This window comes from Molothrus aeneus, chromosome 2 (assembly GCF_037042795.1).
Source record: "Molothrus aeneus isolate 106 chromosome 2, BPBGC_Maene_1.0, whole genome shotgun sequence".
In the NCBI taxonomy this organism is placed as follows: Eukaryota; Metazoa; Chordata; class Aves; order Passeriformes; family Icteridae; genus Molothrus; species Molothrus aeneus.
The window spans coordinates 81,302,434-81,318,337 of record NC_089647.1 but is presented as its reverse complement, the minus strand read 5'-3'; the positions used below and the strand labels follow the sequence as shown (position 1 = coordinate 81,318,337).

Sequence of the window (15,904 nt, the reverse complement as noted above, 5' to 3'; positions counted from 1 at the left end):
TTTACTTATTGATATCCCTAAACTTTCTATGGTGACACAGCACTTAGATATGTATAACCCTTTCCTATCATATCACAATAGTACATTCTTTTGGTCAAAGATACTACATATAAAACTAAAACTAGAAGTGAGTCTTCGTGTATCTCAAAGGTGTAGAGGTAAAAATCTTCATTATGTAGTTTTGAGAGTCAGCTATTTACTCATCTTTCTGACTTGCAGCAGCTCAGTTTTAGAGGAGTAACACTGATTTACGCCCACCAGCAGCAGGAAATTAGCCCTATGCATAATTTAGGGAAGAAATACATATATAATGAAGAAACACTATGAATCCTTATTGGACATGGGCACATACACATAAGAAAATGTTCATGAGTTTACTATGTGAAATAATAACCAACATATAGTGATAAAAATATCTTAAAACACAACACATATCTCCAACCCAGATCTCCTCTGACAATTGGAATTGAGTAGTAGAAGTTAACCTTTCCAAAAGAGCTGAACAGTCTTAATCGCCAGTTTAAGAATAATCTGTTTGAATAAGAATAATTTATTTATCTTCAATATTCTTCTACACATAATCTTGTTTCACTTTTTTGTAATGTGAAAGGTATAAAATACATGTCTAATCATCATGATGTGTCACAGACACAGCAATTTAGAAATTGAGAAGACCATCTGGATAAGATCAAAAAGTTCTGGCTTCCAGATCAGTTGTACGAAAGCAGTGAAATCTAGTCATATTATATCTAATGTGTTCTCTTCTCTTCCGCAGTTGGAAAATGTTAATACTGAAATCTCAGAAATAATTCCTCAGAAACAGAAATGCCATGCAGAGTGCTGGCATTCACTGATACAATGATGTCAGTGCTGGATGGATCACTCTTGGCAGACGCTATTTACTTTGGGCATCACAATAAAATGGAGTATTCAAAACTTCTGGTATAATACATCCACTTATCTTGTTTCAAGGTCTTTTCTTCGAGCACAAGAAGCTTCATATACCTCTCAAAAATAATCAGGAATCTATGTGAAAAATGAACAGAGGTTAGGGTTCTAAAGAAAGCAAAAGAGGAAAAAGCATAACATATCATAAGATCTGATTTGTTTCTGTGGCTTCCCAAATACTTTTCCAGCAATGACAACACATATATCAACCAGACTAGTGTCCCATAATGCAGAATATTATGGCTCCATAACTCTTTATCTACAAATAAACCAAGAAGACAAATCAGACCACCTGCTGCAGATTCAAATTCAGCCACAAGTGTCAGACATCCTGACAGTGCTGAGGAGAGTCATAGGAATGCAACCACTGCTTTTACAGGCTGTTTCCTGCAACTGCTCAGGCAGAAACCACAGCAGTCTCTGAGTTAGATGGTGTTCTAGCTGATCAGCAGACCATGTCTTTGTGATTTCAATTTTTGTGTAAGAACTTTTTTTGGCTTTGCTGCTTTTCCCCCAAGGCACATTTTATAAAGTGAATATGGTATTCATGCTGTCACTCCTTTTTCTTTCAGTCTGATTCAGCTAGGCAGGACTTGCAGGATTTCTCTCTCATGTCTCCATTAACAATCTCAGTGGAACCAGTAACCTTAATACTTGCATCAGCATTAGTAACATGCAGTCCCTACAGATGTAACTTCTGTGCTGATCACCAAAATGTTATTTTCATGTGGAAAAAAACCTATCTGATTACAAAAAAAAGAGAGAGCTTTTGTATGACCTTTGTGAGTGATAGTGTATCTGTCTGGAGAATGATTTGAAATCAAAAAGTCTCTTGGAAAATTCTATATCCTTGATTATAATAAAGGTCCAAGTACCTCCGTATGGACTAAGTTTTCCATTGGTGGAATATAGCTGAGTGCTGGGAAAAGTCGAGTAATGAAGACACAGAACTGAGAATTTTAAGAGAAAAGCACTTTAAAAAAATTTAAGTCAAGCCAGTAACAGCTGACCGGTCAGCCTCAGAAAGAGAGTTACCAAACATCCAATTAATATAAAATAATGATGTCTACAAACGACTATAAAGACAAGTGAGGAAGGGGGAAGTCTTGATAGTTTGGTGGGTACAGATATCGTTTTTATTTCTTATACCTATGTATTTAATATTTAAACAAAAATACCAGTCAAACAAAAGGGAGAGAAGCAAATGCACAGGCAGTGGAAGCAAGGACAGGTAACCCTGGAAAAGCATAGAGATGAAATCAGATTATGTAGGGACAGGGCAAGGAAGGTCAAGAAGAAGCTGGAACTGAACTTGTAAAGGCATGCAAAGAATGAATAAAAAGGGATTCTATACATATATTAACAAGGAAAGGAAGGCCAAAGAAGGCGTATCCCCATAAACATGGTTGGAAAACTGAACAATGGATGAGGAGGAGGCTGAGGTACTCAACAACAGTTTTGCCTCAGTCTTGAATGGCAATCTCTCTTCCTGTATCTTTTAACTGGACTGACAGCAGGATGTGGACTAGATCTAAAGCCCCTCCTACTGTAAGTAAAGATCAGGTTCACGCTCTCCTGAGGAACTTGAACATACACAAGTCTGTGAGACCTAATGAGTTACATCCCCAGCGACCCAAGGGAATTGGCTGATGTAGTTGCTAAGCCACAGTCCATGATATTCGAAAAGTCATAGCAATCAAGTCAAGTTCCAGGTGGCTGAAACATGGGCAACACTGAACCCATCTTTAAAAAGGGCAAGAGTTGATAGGTCAAGGAAGAGGCTGTAAACTACAAACCTGTCAGACTCATGACTGTGGCTGGGAAGATCATGGAACAGATCCTGTGCTAGAAGCTGTGCCAAGGCACATGGAGAACAGGGAGGTGGTTTGAGACAGTCAATATGGCTTCAACAAGGGCCAGTCTTGCCTGACCAACTGAGCGGTCTTCTACAATGAAGTGTTATCTAATATCTTTCTCAATGAAGAGATCAAGTTCCCCCTTTGTAAATTTGCAGATGAGTGGAGTGGTTGACACTGAAGGATGGGATGCCATCCAGAGGGACCTAGGCAAGCTCAAGAAGTGGGCCATGGGAATCCCATGAGGTTTAACAGGACCAAGCACAAGGTGCTTAGGTCGAGGCAACCCCTGAGGTAAAAACTGGCTGGGGATGAACAGATCAAGAGCAGCCTTGCCCAGAAGGACTTGGCAGCTCTGGTGGATGAGAGGCTGGACATGATCCAGCAATGTGCACTCACAGCTCAGAAAGCCAAATGTCCTGGGCTGCCCAGCAAGGCAGAGGAAGTGACACTGCCCCTCTACTTTGCTCTGGTGATGCCTCACCTGGAACACTGCATCCAGCTCTGGGGTCCTCAGCACAGGAAGGACGTCAATCTATTGAAACAAGTGCGGAGGAGGGACAAAATGATCAAAGGAATGGAGCAGTTTTCCTATGAGGAAAGACTAAGAGAACTGTGATTTTTCACTCTGGAAAATAAAAGGCTTTGGCTGCTCTAATTGTGGCCTTCCAGTACTTGAAGTGAGCCTGCAAGAAGGATGAAGACTTTTTTTTAAATAGTGAGTGGTGATAGGACAAGGGGGAATTGTTTCAAACTGAAAGAGTAGCTTTAGATTAAATATTAGGAAGGAATTATAGGAAGAAATTCTTTACTGTGTGAGTGGTGAGGAACTAAAACATGTTGCCTAGAGAAGCTGTGGAGTCCACATCCCTGGAAGTGTTCAAGGCCAGGTTGGGTGGGGCTTTGAGTAACCTGGTGAAAGATGTCCCTGCACACAGCAGGGAGGTTGAAACTAGATGATCTTTAAGGTGCCCTCCAACCCAAGCCATTCTATGATTCTATTAATATTTTGATAAAAGAACAAACTGGGTTTTTCTCCTTGATTTTCCTAGGAGATGTAGCCAGATTACCTGGATTTCTAGTTAAGTCACGCATTTGCAAACCTCTGACTTAATAGATGGACTAATTAATTCCAATTAGTCCAAGGGGCAAAAGGTTATATTTGTGGCTACAAACTAGTATGTGGTGAAGAACACATATTGTGTTCAGTACAAAAAGTTTTACTGAATGTATCTAAATCTTCTACACTGTCATATGAATAGAGGCTCTGTACTTAATTGTTTATTTAATATGTAACTGCAAATTCAAAACCTAAATTCAATTGCTGAATTGAAATAAAGAGGAAATGCAATTTTACATTAAGGAACATGTTCAATTCATCTTTGAATATAGAGCTGTCATCAATTTATTTATAAGTCAGTAAGTGCATATGAACTATTTAAATACCTTTTGATTGCCAACTTATATACATAGCTTTGATTTGAAAGGAAGTCTGGGTTTTCCAGTAACAAGAAAGTCAGAAAACATAGTTTGAAAAGTAAACAAGCCTCAGTGGAATCAAAGCATTAACCATTCTCTGTGTCTCTTCAATTACTACTAATCATTTGAGCTGCTGCAGTTCACAGAACAAATCATAATTCCCTGCTTTGGGAGGCATTGCCTGTATGTGGCAATGTTTAAAAACAGACTTATGCACAAAAGATGGGTCTCAGAAAATAAGACTGTTTTATTATACATTGAATGAACAATTGTCCAGAAGTTCCCAAACACAACAGAATTTCTTTTTTTAAAAATGATTCTTTCAGCCATGATCTAGAGTGAGAATTAATGATTTTCAACCTTTGGAATGCTGCATTAAGTTTCTGACTGCAGAAATGGAAAAATTGGTCAGGTTTAGCATAGGATAAACTCTGAATTTACAGAACATGAAACAAGTTGCTTTCTTCCTGTATCTTTAAAAATTTGGTTAAATCCAAAAACAAATGCAACTTTATTTGGACTCAGCTATAGCTTAGTAGAAAATTGTGTCAGCTATGTAAAAATCTGTCAACCTAGGCGTCTTAACATTCTTAGCATACCTAACACATTTTTTGTTTATGGAAGTAGGAACCAAAGCATTCAGGTTTATCATATTTTAAGGTATATTGCTTTTCTTTACAGGGTATTCGCAAAGTGCAAGAAATCTGGTGCCTGGACCTCAGAATGTTATACCTTAATTTCCTTTTTGAAAGTAATATTGTTGTTGTGATATTTTGGAGAAAATGTAATTATTGTTCTAAAAAATAAAGCTACTTTCAAAATCACTATCCTAATATCTCATCACAGATAGATTTTTTTTTCCTAGAAAAACCTAGTTTTACCACAGAGTATATTATTTACTGCAGAATTTAATCTAAGATCAGTTTAAACAGAGAAAAGATGTTTGTCCATTATGTTAGACATTCTTGCATTTGAACACTAGTTAAATAGCCAAATTTGTTTATTTTAATTTATCAGAGGAAAAGGTATGTGAGAAGCAAACAGAACACTCTGGTTATGTTAATCTGCTTTATAGTAATGCAGACAACACTGAGAATTTCCAAAAAGATACAGTTCCTCTTAGTGTTCAAAAAGTCATAATCAGATTATTTGAACTCAGTAAAATCCAAAGGCAAAAATGGCCTATCTGTATAATCAGAAACTTCATTGTGTGGCAAGGACAGATTTTTTTTTCACCTCTGGGATATGTTGAAGGCAATATCCAGCTGGAAGAACTCAGATGAGTTAGGATAAACAAATAGGTTCTGAACAGCTCTGTTTGGAAGCTGTTCTTGTGATACAGCTTAATTTACATAGGTTTGAAAATTAAAATAGCCAATATCATCAGTGCATCATTATTTGTTATTTAATGTCTGTCTTTATGTGGTCACATACTGAAAGAAGAATTTTGAAGTACAAATTTTGTGGAAACATCTCAGTTAATTAGTTCTTACTTCATCATTGTTTGTTACTTCCCAAAAAGGAAGAATTCAAACACCCTTATCACAAATATCAATTGCTTTTTAATGTTGCTTCTTTACACAGTCATGCTCAGTGTCATACTTCTGAATGACCTTTCGATGCTGCTTCCTGTTAGATGACGCATATTCCTTCAACATCTATAATTAAACAGAGTTACAGGACTTCTGAGGGCCTCAGTCTCACCCAAGGATATGGATTCGACAGATTAGACTAAATGTCAGCTGTTCCTTCAAGCTACTACTTCTGCCAATCCTTGTGCCTGGTATTTATTTTTCTTTTGTGTTTACCCTACAGGGCTCTATGAAAACTATCCAACCAATGCAGAACCAGAATGCTGTGATGTCAGATGGGGACTATTATCAGATCATCAACCCAAAGGGACTATAAAAACAAGTGGCTCAACAATGTGTCACAGGACATCGCTCACAGTTTCATCAGCATCAAGACTGTGTAACAGCAGACTTAAACTGTGTGTTCTTGTATTAATTCTCTTACATACAGTACTTACAGTCTCAGCAGCACAGAACTCAACAGGACTGGGATTTGGAAGCATAACAGCTTTGGAAGATAATTCAACCAATGAGGAATAAAAGAAAGGATTCATCTTACATGATAGAAACACAACAGGCCCAAATTACTACAGTCAAAAATAGCAAGGACTGAGTGCTTTACCCTCAGAGCTCTTCTTGAATGACCTTTTGGGTAAAATGAAAAGAATGGGCCGCTACCTAAACAACAAGGACACATAAATGCAGCTTTTTATTGACTAAAAGGCTGTTTGGTGACTTAACTTTCTCACACCATTTTATACACTGTGTTTTAATGTTTGGAGTTTCTTTTTTTTTGTTTGTTTTTTGCACTTGTTAATACAGGATTTTATTTTTGGGACAGTTTCTCAAAGCTAAATTAAGTCTTTTCTCTGTCGATATATTTCTAGTCATTGTGTGTGTTCATCTGATAGTTCTGTCTTTTATGTCCTGTCAGTTTCTATTAGAGGAATGACTGCTATGATTTCATGACATAGCAAAAAAGAAAAAAAAAAAAGGAAAAAAACAGGAAAAAAAAGAAAAAAACAGAAAAAAAACCAAATAAGCCAAAAAAACCCGAAAAAGCCCACAAAACACCCCAACAAAAACCCACAAAAAGAACATCAAAACAAAATTTAACCAAAAAAGAGAAAAGAATAAGAAAAAGAAAAGAAAGAAAAAGCAACCACGAAAAGAACCCCAAACAAACCTTACTGTCCTCTTATCCATGGGAACCATTCATCTCCTTTCCCTTTCCCATCTACCATCACAGACAACATACATTTGCTTCTGTCTGTGTAATCACAATGAATGGGTACACAATTCCAGTGTGCCTCTGCCACTGTTGCACAAAACAGTTGACTGAGCAAACCCTAAAGGAGCATGAAGGGGGTTCCTTTTAGCTGAACAAACAAGTGCTCTCCTTACAAGGTGGGATTGGACAGTTAAAAAGTATAAAGAAATATATAACAAACTGTTGCTCCAATACCCGTTTTGAAGAAGTCCAGTCCTTTCTCACTGGTCAGTTGAACAGGAGCAGCCTTTTCTAGATATGTTAAGTAAAACCAGTTATGCTCAGCAAGTTGAATAGTTGAGGAGCCTTCATATTGGAGGTGAAGGATTGACATTCATTGTGAATCATGTTTTGAGTTCTCCTGCTGTCACATAACCAGCAGATTTCCATAGAAAATGGGAGCCAAGAACTTCCAAAATTCAACTCTTTTTTTTTGCAACTGAATTACTCAAGAAGTCTATTAACATCTACAATACAAATTATCTCCTTGGTTTGATTCCATTGTTTTTCTATTACCTACATGTTGTTGAAAGTAACTAGTTTATTAAGGATGCACAAGAATGTGTTAGCACAGATAAAGAAACTATTTTTTTTTAAATATATAGGACAACCGTTTTCATAAATGTGCAATAAAAACAGTAAATATATACTAGGGTATGAGTAGTCAAGAGAAAAGATTGTAATATGCTGGTTTTTCATTGTTGGGGGTGGTTTTGAATTTGTTTACTTTTATTTTTTGTGGGAACATTTCACCTGCTGAGTGTATGAGAATTTGCTTTTTAAAAAGGCTTTTTAGAGTTTACAGTAGAATCAATGGAAGGAAAAGTTAATAAGGGCTGTTTTTAAAAACTTTACATTCCTTCCTATTCTCTAACTACACTTGGGAAGTGCACTTTAGAGATGTTTGCTGTGTAGCTGGGAAATGAAGGAAAACTATAGAAAATGTTCTCTTAGGAAATAAAATATAGTTACCTACTTTCTAGCTATGAAATACCCCTTGATAAATATTAATGTTGTAAGAACATTTAATCACTGGTGCATAATGCGTTTTTGTATACAATTTACGGTCTGTTAAATTCTGGAGAAAAACAAAAAGAAGATAACCATGCTGCTTAAGCGGTTCAAGATGCACATGTTAAGCTGCGAAGCTCAAACATTTTGCAAGAGTATTTGTTTTGATAGTGTTTTGCTACAACCTGGACTGAAGAGCCTAAAACGATCTGTGCAAATACGACAACAAAAAGCACCAGCTAATGCAAAATTCTTCAGCACTGGTTTGTTTCTATAATTCTTCCCTTCCCTTCCTTGCACATGCTATATTTTGTTCAATAAAACATGGTGCTTTTTTATTTATTTTCTTTTCTTTTAGAGGCACATGTATTAATTACAGTGAATTGATGCAAAATTGGGGGAAAATGTAGAAATGCAAAAGAAAAAGCCTTAACTAATGGTAGAATGTAGACTTTTGAAGGACAGAAATGTTACTGAAAAGTGATGGAGCAATAACTGGGCAGTGCTCTGGTACTGTACAACAGCTGATAAGTCACACTACTGAGAAAGCTCTTACTAGGTGAGCTCTTGTTCAACTGACCTCTTAATTCTAGTAAGTGTACATGGTCAGTAAACAGTTTGTTATAACCTTTATCTACCTCTGCTGTGCAAAGGCCATCCAACATCCATTCCTGTGATGTTCCTCGTGGTTTTTTGTTCACACCATTACTCACTGTCATCTATTTTTACACTGTACCAATACCGTACCTGGTCTGGTTCATCTCGATTGAATTAGCACCTGAAGAAGATTTCTTTTTTATTTCTCTTTTGCTTCATGATGAATTAATGTAGAGATCTATCTTTAAAGTATTTTATTTCTTCTTTTCTGCTCTTTTTCATTCTTCATCCCTTATTTTTCTATAAAAATGTTTTCAAGTGGTGTCAGTGAAAAATGACTCTTCACTGCTTGGCTACACTCAGTCATGTGTCATACAATATGAGAGAGACAGGAGGAAAAACAGTGACAACAACATCACATACATAATGTAGCCTAATTAAACTTGGGGAAAATGAAGCAGAAAACAATTACAGACTTTCAATTGCAAATATAAGATGTAATAAATTCATCCCCCTCTCCCTACCTGGAGTTAGTGCCTGCAGTTCAATGGTCTGTGAATTTTCTCTGTCATCTTTTTGAGGTCTGTTTCTTTAATTTCTGAAACAAAGAGTCATGTTGCAGTTGAATACTGCTGGGGTATCTGTTGCCATTTTCACTCTAGCAGTGTGGTAAGAAGCTTCTCTTGGTGGTACCTGGGACATCAGGAGTAGACAAAGACTCTTCTATGAAGTTAAGCAACATGTAATCATGTATGATGCAAAATTCCATCCCATCCATTCTTCATTCGTAAAAGTTTTCCTGGCACAAACTTAAGCATGCTTGATATTGTGCACATATTACTTTTTTTCAGAATAAATTTGCATCTTGCCACTGCTATAACTGCCATCTTGTTCCATTTCTCCTTGTACTGTATGCCTAATACATACATGATAAAGAGCTGGCTTAACAAAGAAGTAACACTAAAATCTTACTGCAAATGACTGAAGAGAAGAAAAAGAAAAAAAAAAGAATATTTATTTTATGATCATATGGAAGAAATTAATTTCCCATGTCTTTTATCGTCTTATTTTCTGCAATAGGGAAAATGCAGATTTTGTGCAATATGTTAATACTGCTAAGCCAAATGTCATATAACATAACCAGAGCTATATGTTATTCCTTATTGCATTTGCATTCAGTAATACAGTATATTGTTGCTTTTCTTTCATTAAAGAGACAGTATCTTTTTTCTTTTTTTTTTTACTATAGCAGGTGAAGGCTGTGCTTCTCCACACCATAATTTAAAGACAAAAAAACCAACAAAATGTTAGGATGAAGTTTTAGTTCTATAAATGATGAAACCAAGCCATCAGCTGCCAAAGAATCTGTTGAACAGTAGTTACAAACAAAACAAAGATATTTCTCCTTGAGAGATAAAAATAATTTTATTCTGCATGATTAAAGAAGAAAGAGTAAAAGAATGAGAGATGTATTTCAAAAAGCAGAGACCAGGTGTCATCTGATACACGCTGATACAGCTTATATAGTTATACTCTTCTATTAAAGAGTGAGGGACAAAGCATTGTCTTCTGCTCTCTCTGTATTTATGATAATGAACGTCCTTTTTGCAAGCATTGCCTCTCTGCACAGAAGATACCTGCCAACCATGAGAGCTGAAGGTAGCACATGCACACCAATTTACGCAGTGAAAACTGTCTTGAATGACTATCCAAAGCACAAGCAAAACTCATTTGTGGAGTAGACCTAGTTTTTAGGAAAACTCATGATACACATGAAGAGTCACTTAAGCAAGGGGTCTGTGAAGGTGCCTGGTCCTTACTTCAGCTTTCACAGTATGTCTTATCAGTGCCACAGCCCCATGATAAGCCCTGCTCAGGCAGGCTTCCAGCTGGGCTCAGAGCCATGCTGAGTTCAGGGAGCCTTGGTACAGGTAAAGGCATGCACCCACAAAAAATTCATGGTAGCACATATGTCTCAATTTGCTATCCCATAATCTTTACTCAGGAATTGTTCATGGGAATAGTGCATAAGCAGAAGATCTCTGGGTTCAGCCCTAGCCAAGTCTTGATAAGAGATTGGCAAAAGCATATTATTGGTGAATGGTCCTTTTTTATTATTACTGTCTACTCATATTAGTTTGGTGAAGGAGTGGCTTCCAAATTTAACTACAAGTGCGGAGGACAAAGTAGCAGAAAATTTGTCTTTGTGGAGAAGAAATTAAATAGCTTTGTGAGGTAAAAAGAGACTTTGTCATTTTTCAGCAGCTGTCAGCAGTCTTTCAGAAAAGCTTGGGAAAATAATATGTCTAGTTCTGAGTATGATAATTCTCATTAAACCTAGATGTTTTTATGAGAAATAGGACTGGATCACAAACCATCTCAACTGAGGGATATAATTTGCCAATATTTCCTACAGCAACCCTGAGAAATTACATTACTGAACACCTCTAGGTATCCTATACTTAACAGCATTTTTTCAAATGTTAACAAGCTTGAGATAGGAGGGAAAAGGCGGGAGAGAGAACTATTGTCATTCTGGAAAAAAAAAAAGTCTTGGCCAACTTAGAAAATCCATCCAAGAAACAGTTATAATTCTTCAAAATACAGTTGAGACTAAAAAAAAAGAAAAAAAAAATCATATGTAGGTGTAGATCTATATAGAGATAGACCTATATCAAAAAAGAGAGAGAAAAATATATGTTCTCTACAATTATTTCAAATACAGCATACTGTAGAACAAAAATGCCAAAGGATAAGACCTAATAAAAAATAGAGCAAAATTGCTGTATTTATATTCCTTACTATGGAGTGTGAATTTCCAGGTAGAATTTCAGATGTAGAAATAGATTTTATAATAAAAAAGTAAATAATTTGGGCAAAAGGGACATGTTTGGCTATTCTTTCCACATACTGTCTCCTATGAGTTTAGTTATTTTTCTGAACTTCTTCTTCAAGTCATTGACTTACACAGGAAGATCCCAGGGGCACAGACCTCATCCCAGCAGTTCCAGTGGCTGTTGAGGACACAGGACATCTCAGTCATGAGTCCTAAGGGATAGTCTGCACTCAAAGTGCTGCCTCTGCTTCAGCATGTTAGTCCAAACTCTCGGCTCTCCCTCTCTCTCACTGTGTTCATCTCTTGGACACACATGAAGTGACTCAGTTTCCTCTTCTGAGGAGCATGTGCTTGGCCTGCTTGCATCTTCAGCCTCAGTCAGAGAGTCATTACACAGGTCAGAGGAAACACTACTATGCTTTAAATGCTACATGTGCACTGAGCACCCCAAACAGCTGAAATAGGATAAACATAACAAGCATGCTTTGGAACCAGCCCTCTGAGTAAGCCAGCTGCATAGATCTCTAGACCTTTTTGTTATTTTCACACTGAGAACTGTCTCAGCAGAAGGGTTTTATCAACCAGTCTTTGTCAAATCTCTCTGCAGTAGTTAAGACACTCCTCCCAGCTGCCCCCCTTGTATGATTTTAGCAGGACTTATTGTACATGGTAGGACAAGATAAAAGAAGATGTGATGTCCTACCCCAGTGGAAAATGAAGGACACCTGGATGAAGACTAGAATGCCAGCTGGGACAACTATAACAAAGACATACAAACCTTTCCATGGAGTCTTTAGCAGTGGGGAAATTGAAGATGGAAGAAGGGTACTTTCTGTCAAAGGGATAAATCAGGCAGCGGAGGGATTTATTTTCAGAGATCACTACATGATGTATTTGAATGTATTTGAATGTAGTTTTAGTCAGGACAACATTGAGCATTGCAGCACCAAAATTTTATATGTCTTATAAGTGGCAAATATGCAACTCTGAATTAAGGTGGATGAAGCATAATACACAGTAGGATTTGGTGATACAAACCAAGAATCTCCTGAGGAAGGTACTATCTAAGCAAGTGCTCTACATAGAATGGGATAGCCCTATTTTACTCCTGCTCTCTTGGGGTCATTCTTAGAGCATCTAGGAAGTTCCTATGTCTGGAATTCACATTTCTGAAAGTTTTTTACTAGACAGGCTCCTCCACCAGCTTTTTTTGCCTGAAATGCAGTGTAGGATGAAGTGGCAACATGATACCGTCTAGAACACAGTGAATGAGTTTTCTGTGAATGCAGATCAGTCCTTCTCTAATCAGCAGACTACTCTTATTAAATGAGGAAGAAAAACTATTTTTTTTTCTTTTCTAGTGTTTCTCCAGTGGACACAAATCAATGAACTAAAAATTGGTCTAGTACAAGTGTACAAATTCTGGTTACTACACACATATAAGAGAGAGATGTTCTTTTCCTCCTCTGAGGAATGTTGATAGATTATCTGGTAGCATTATGTAATTTTGACAGTCTTCATTATTATTTCCACAGGGAATTCAAGTGTGCTCAGTTCCACTTGTTTCATTTGATGATGAAGGGCACCTAGCACTTTACAAGACCAAGTTCCTATGTGGCAGTGGCACTTAACAATTGCAAGCTGCTATGCAGTTTTCTAGAAAAACTCTGAAAAAAGGCAGAGCAGCTACATAAGTTGGAAGATATCATAAGAAAATAGTGACTAGTTGTTGATAGTTTTGTAGAAAGCCAGTAAAAACAAGGGCAAAAGAAAAAAGAATTGTCTTTCCCCTTTCTTTCCTCCACATTTCCCTTTCTCTGACAGTGTCACCAGTCTGAAGTAGGACATAATTTTGCCTTGGTAGCCCTCTGAAAAATTAAATGCATTTGATAAGAGGTAAAATTCTCCTATTTCATATTTTCTATGCATGTAGAATAAGAAACAGAACAAAATAATAAAAACAAAACACAAAAAAATTAATGAAATAAAATTATTTTTTCATCCGCACAGAGATGTTTCCACATCATTTCCTATTCATCATTAGTCCATAGGTCCACTGAATTCAATGGGACTCATGCTTTTCATTTAGATGGAACTAGGATTAATGCCATGGATCAAAATCTGCCAGTGTCAGAGCAAGTCCTTCCACTGACTTCGGGGAGGATTTGAAAAGTCCAAGGTCCCTTTGAGCACAGATAAACTCACATGGATAAGATAAATAAACATGTGATCAGCTGAAAGATTGAAATGTTCCCAATGTTTGTCCAAGGGTTTGGTCAAATTAGCTGCAGCTCTATGCAAAAGTCATGTTGAGCCAAAGCTTTGAGCTTTGATTTGATAGACCTTTCTTTTTCTGAACTCTAACAAGTTTCATTCAGGGTTTGAATATGCAAAAACTTACACAGGATTATAAATACAAGGAGAAAGACTGAAAAAAATTTATAATATTTTCACTCCCACAAGTGAAAATGAAATTTAAAAATTCTGATAATTTTGGGTTTTTAAAGTAACCCTTGGTGACAATTTATTTATGTAGTTCTTCAGAAGCTGCTTGGTTTCACTTGTTTGCTTTCCTTTGTTTTGTTGAAAACCAGACTTTTGGCCTTTTAAAGATTCAGATTGAACTATGCAGCTACAAATTATATGTTTCTGTTAAAAGATTTGCAATTAAAATTATTCTACTCTTCTGTTCCTTCCAAATTGTATGACAGAAAGCTCATGTTAAAAATAGATTTATCTAAGTGTGTTTAATCTTTGTTTCTTTTTTCTTTTCTTTGTTATATGTTTTTATTTTCTTTCTTCAGAGTTAAGGACTGGATTTTATTTGAAATGGGCTAAACTGGCATCAGTGTTTTTTAACAATATGGAATGTCCTATGATTCTTAGCATTGAAAAGAGGGCTATGTGGTCCTGTCAGAAAAAAAAAAAAAAAAAGAAAAAAAAGCTGTAAATTGTAATAATATATTAAATATTGTATTATTATAGCAACTTTAGTTAAGCAACTAATACTATCTTTAATTTTTTACAGAGAACTTTGATGAAATAATTTATTACAATGACTCACAGAAAAAACTTGTTTTCAAAATGACAGGAGAAACTGTTGAAGATTGTGAAAAAAATATTAACAATAATGCTCTGCTAAGAATAAATTTAAAGATGCAAACAGTGAGTCTGACTTTTTGGATCAGGGTTTTGTGACTGAAATTAAATCCAAAGTGTTGGGGGGAATAATTACTTTAAATAATGCTTAAATTTAAACAAATTTCTTTTCAAAATAAAAAGAAAAGAGATAAAAAAAGCCAAAACACTTATGTTCTGGCCTGGACTGCAGTTACTTATTTCAGAAATTGCCATAGACAAAAATATAAAGATTGAGGTAATTTCCTCATATTCAGTTGCTTTTCCAGGCTGTACTGTATAACACAGCAACAGTACTTTACAGCTGTTTAGCTCAGATCCCTTATGAAAGGAAAAAAATTAGAATAAATAAAAAATAATATCCACAAAAGAAGAGCATTTAATTTTTAGAAGATGTATGTTAAATTTCAATGGTGCAACAGCTACAAAAATACATGCTCATTTACTACCTATGGGATATTCAATGGGGGTGTGAATTGGTAGTAGATACTTGCCCATCTGATTGCACAAGGATCAGTTCTTCTCAAAAAGGATTTGCAACCAAACCACAGCTCAAAGAGGTGAGTTCAAAGATCTTTAGAAGTCAGACTTCTTATGTTTTAGGAACTATTTTGGGTAACAGTAAATGATAGCAACCAGTCTGTGGAAATTAGTGCTGATCCTCCTAATAACATGATTAAAAATTCAATAAATCCAGTTTAAGATACTGCTACAAATCAAAGATGAAAATAAAAAGTAATTTGTAACAATCTGAGCTGTAAATAAGGTGAGGAAATAAACCAGAAGCCTCACAGTTTCCTCACAGACGTGTAACTTAAGATTGCCTCCCCACCTTCACAGCCACCTACTTTTTGCCCTACCCACTTGTTCATAGAGGTAGGTACGTACAGTAGGTGAATGAAGTCCCCTACAACTGTTCTACATCAATATATAGAGTACAAACAAGTTTGTACTACATACAAACTCCTTCTGCATGTCATAAAGTCGGTGTTGAAACCAGGTTTTCCTTGTGATGAATAGCATCCGATGTTGTGAAGGAGACAAATTTCACTGATTCAGTAGATTAAAATCTGAGGTCCAGAAATGCCAGTTTTTCATTAGGCTTCCTAGATGGAGATATGAGGACTACACTTTGTTTCAAACCTATGGTCAAGGTCTCCTCTACTGCAAGGATATTGAGGTTTTGTTTTATGTATGC

General features: G+C 36.3%; 1 protein-coding gene across 1 annotated transcript in view; it reads left to right on the top strand.

Moving 5' to 3' along the window:
- The window catches only part of NALF1 (NALCN channel auxiliary factor 1), a 444,836-nt gene extending 430,105 nt beyond the window's left edge, over nucleotides 1–14,731 (top strand). Inside the window, exon 3 of the mRNA XM_066545164.1 lies at nucleotides 6,099–14,731. Coding sequence (XP_066401261.1) covers nucleotides 6,099–6,394 — 296 coding nt within the window. The 3' untranslated portion in view covers nucleotides 6,395–14,731. The remainder of the gene's footprint in view (nucleotides 1–6,098) is intronic.
- The last annotated feature ends 1,173 nt before the right edge of the window (nucleotides 14,732–15,904 follow it).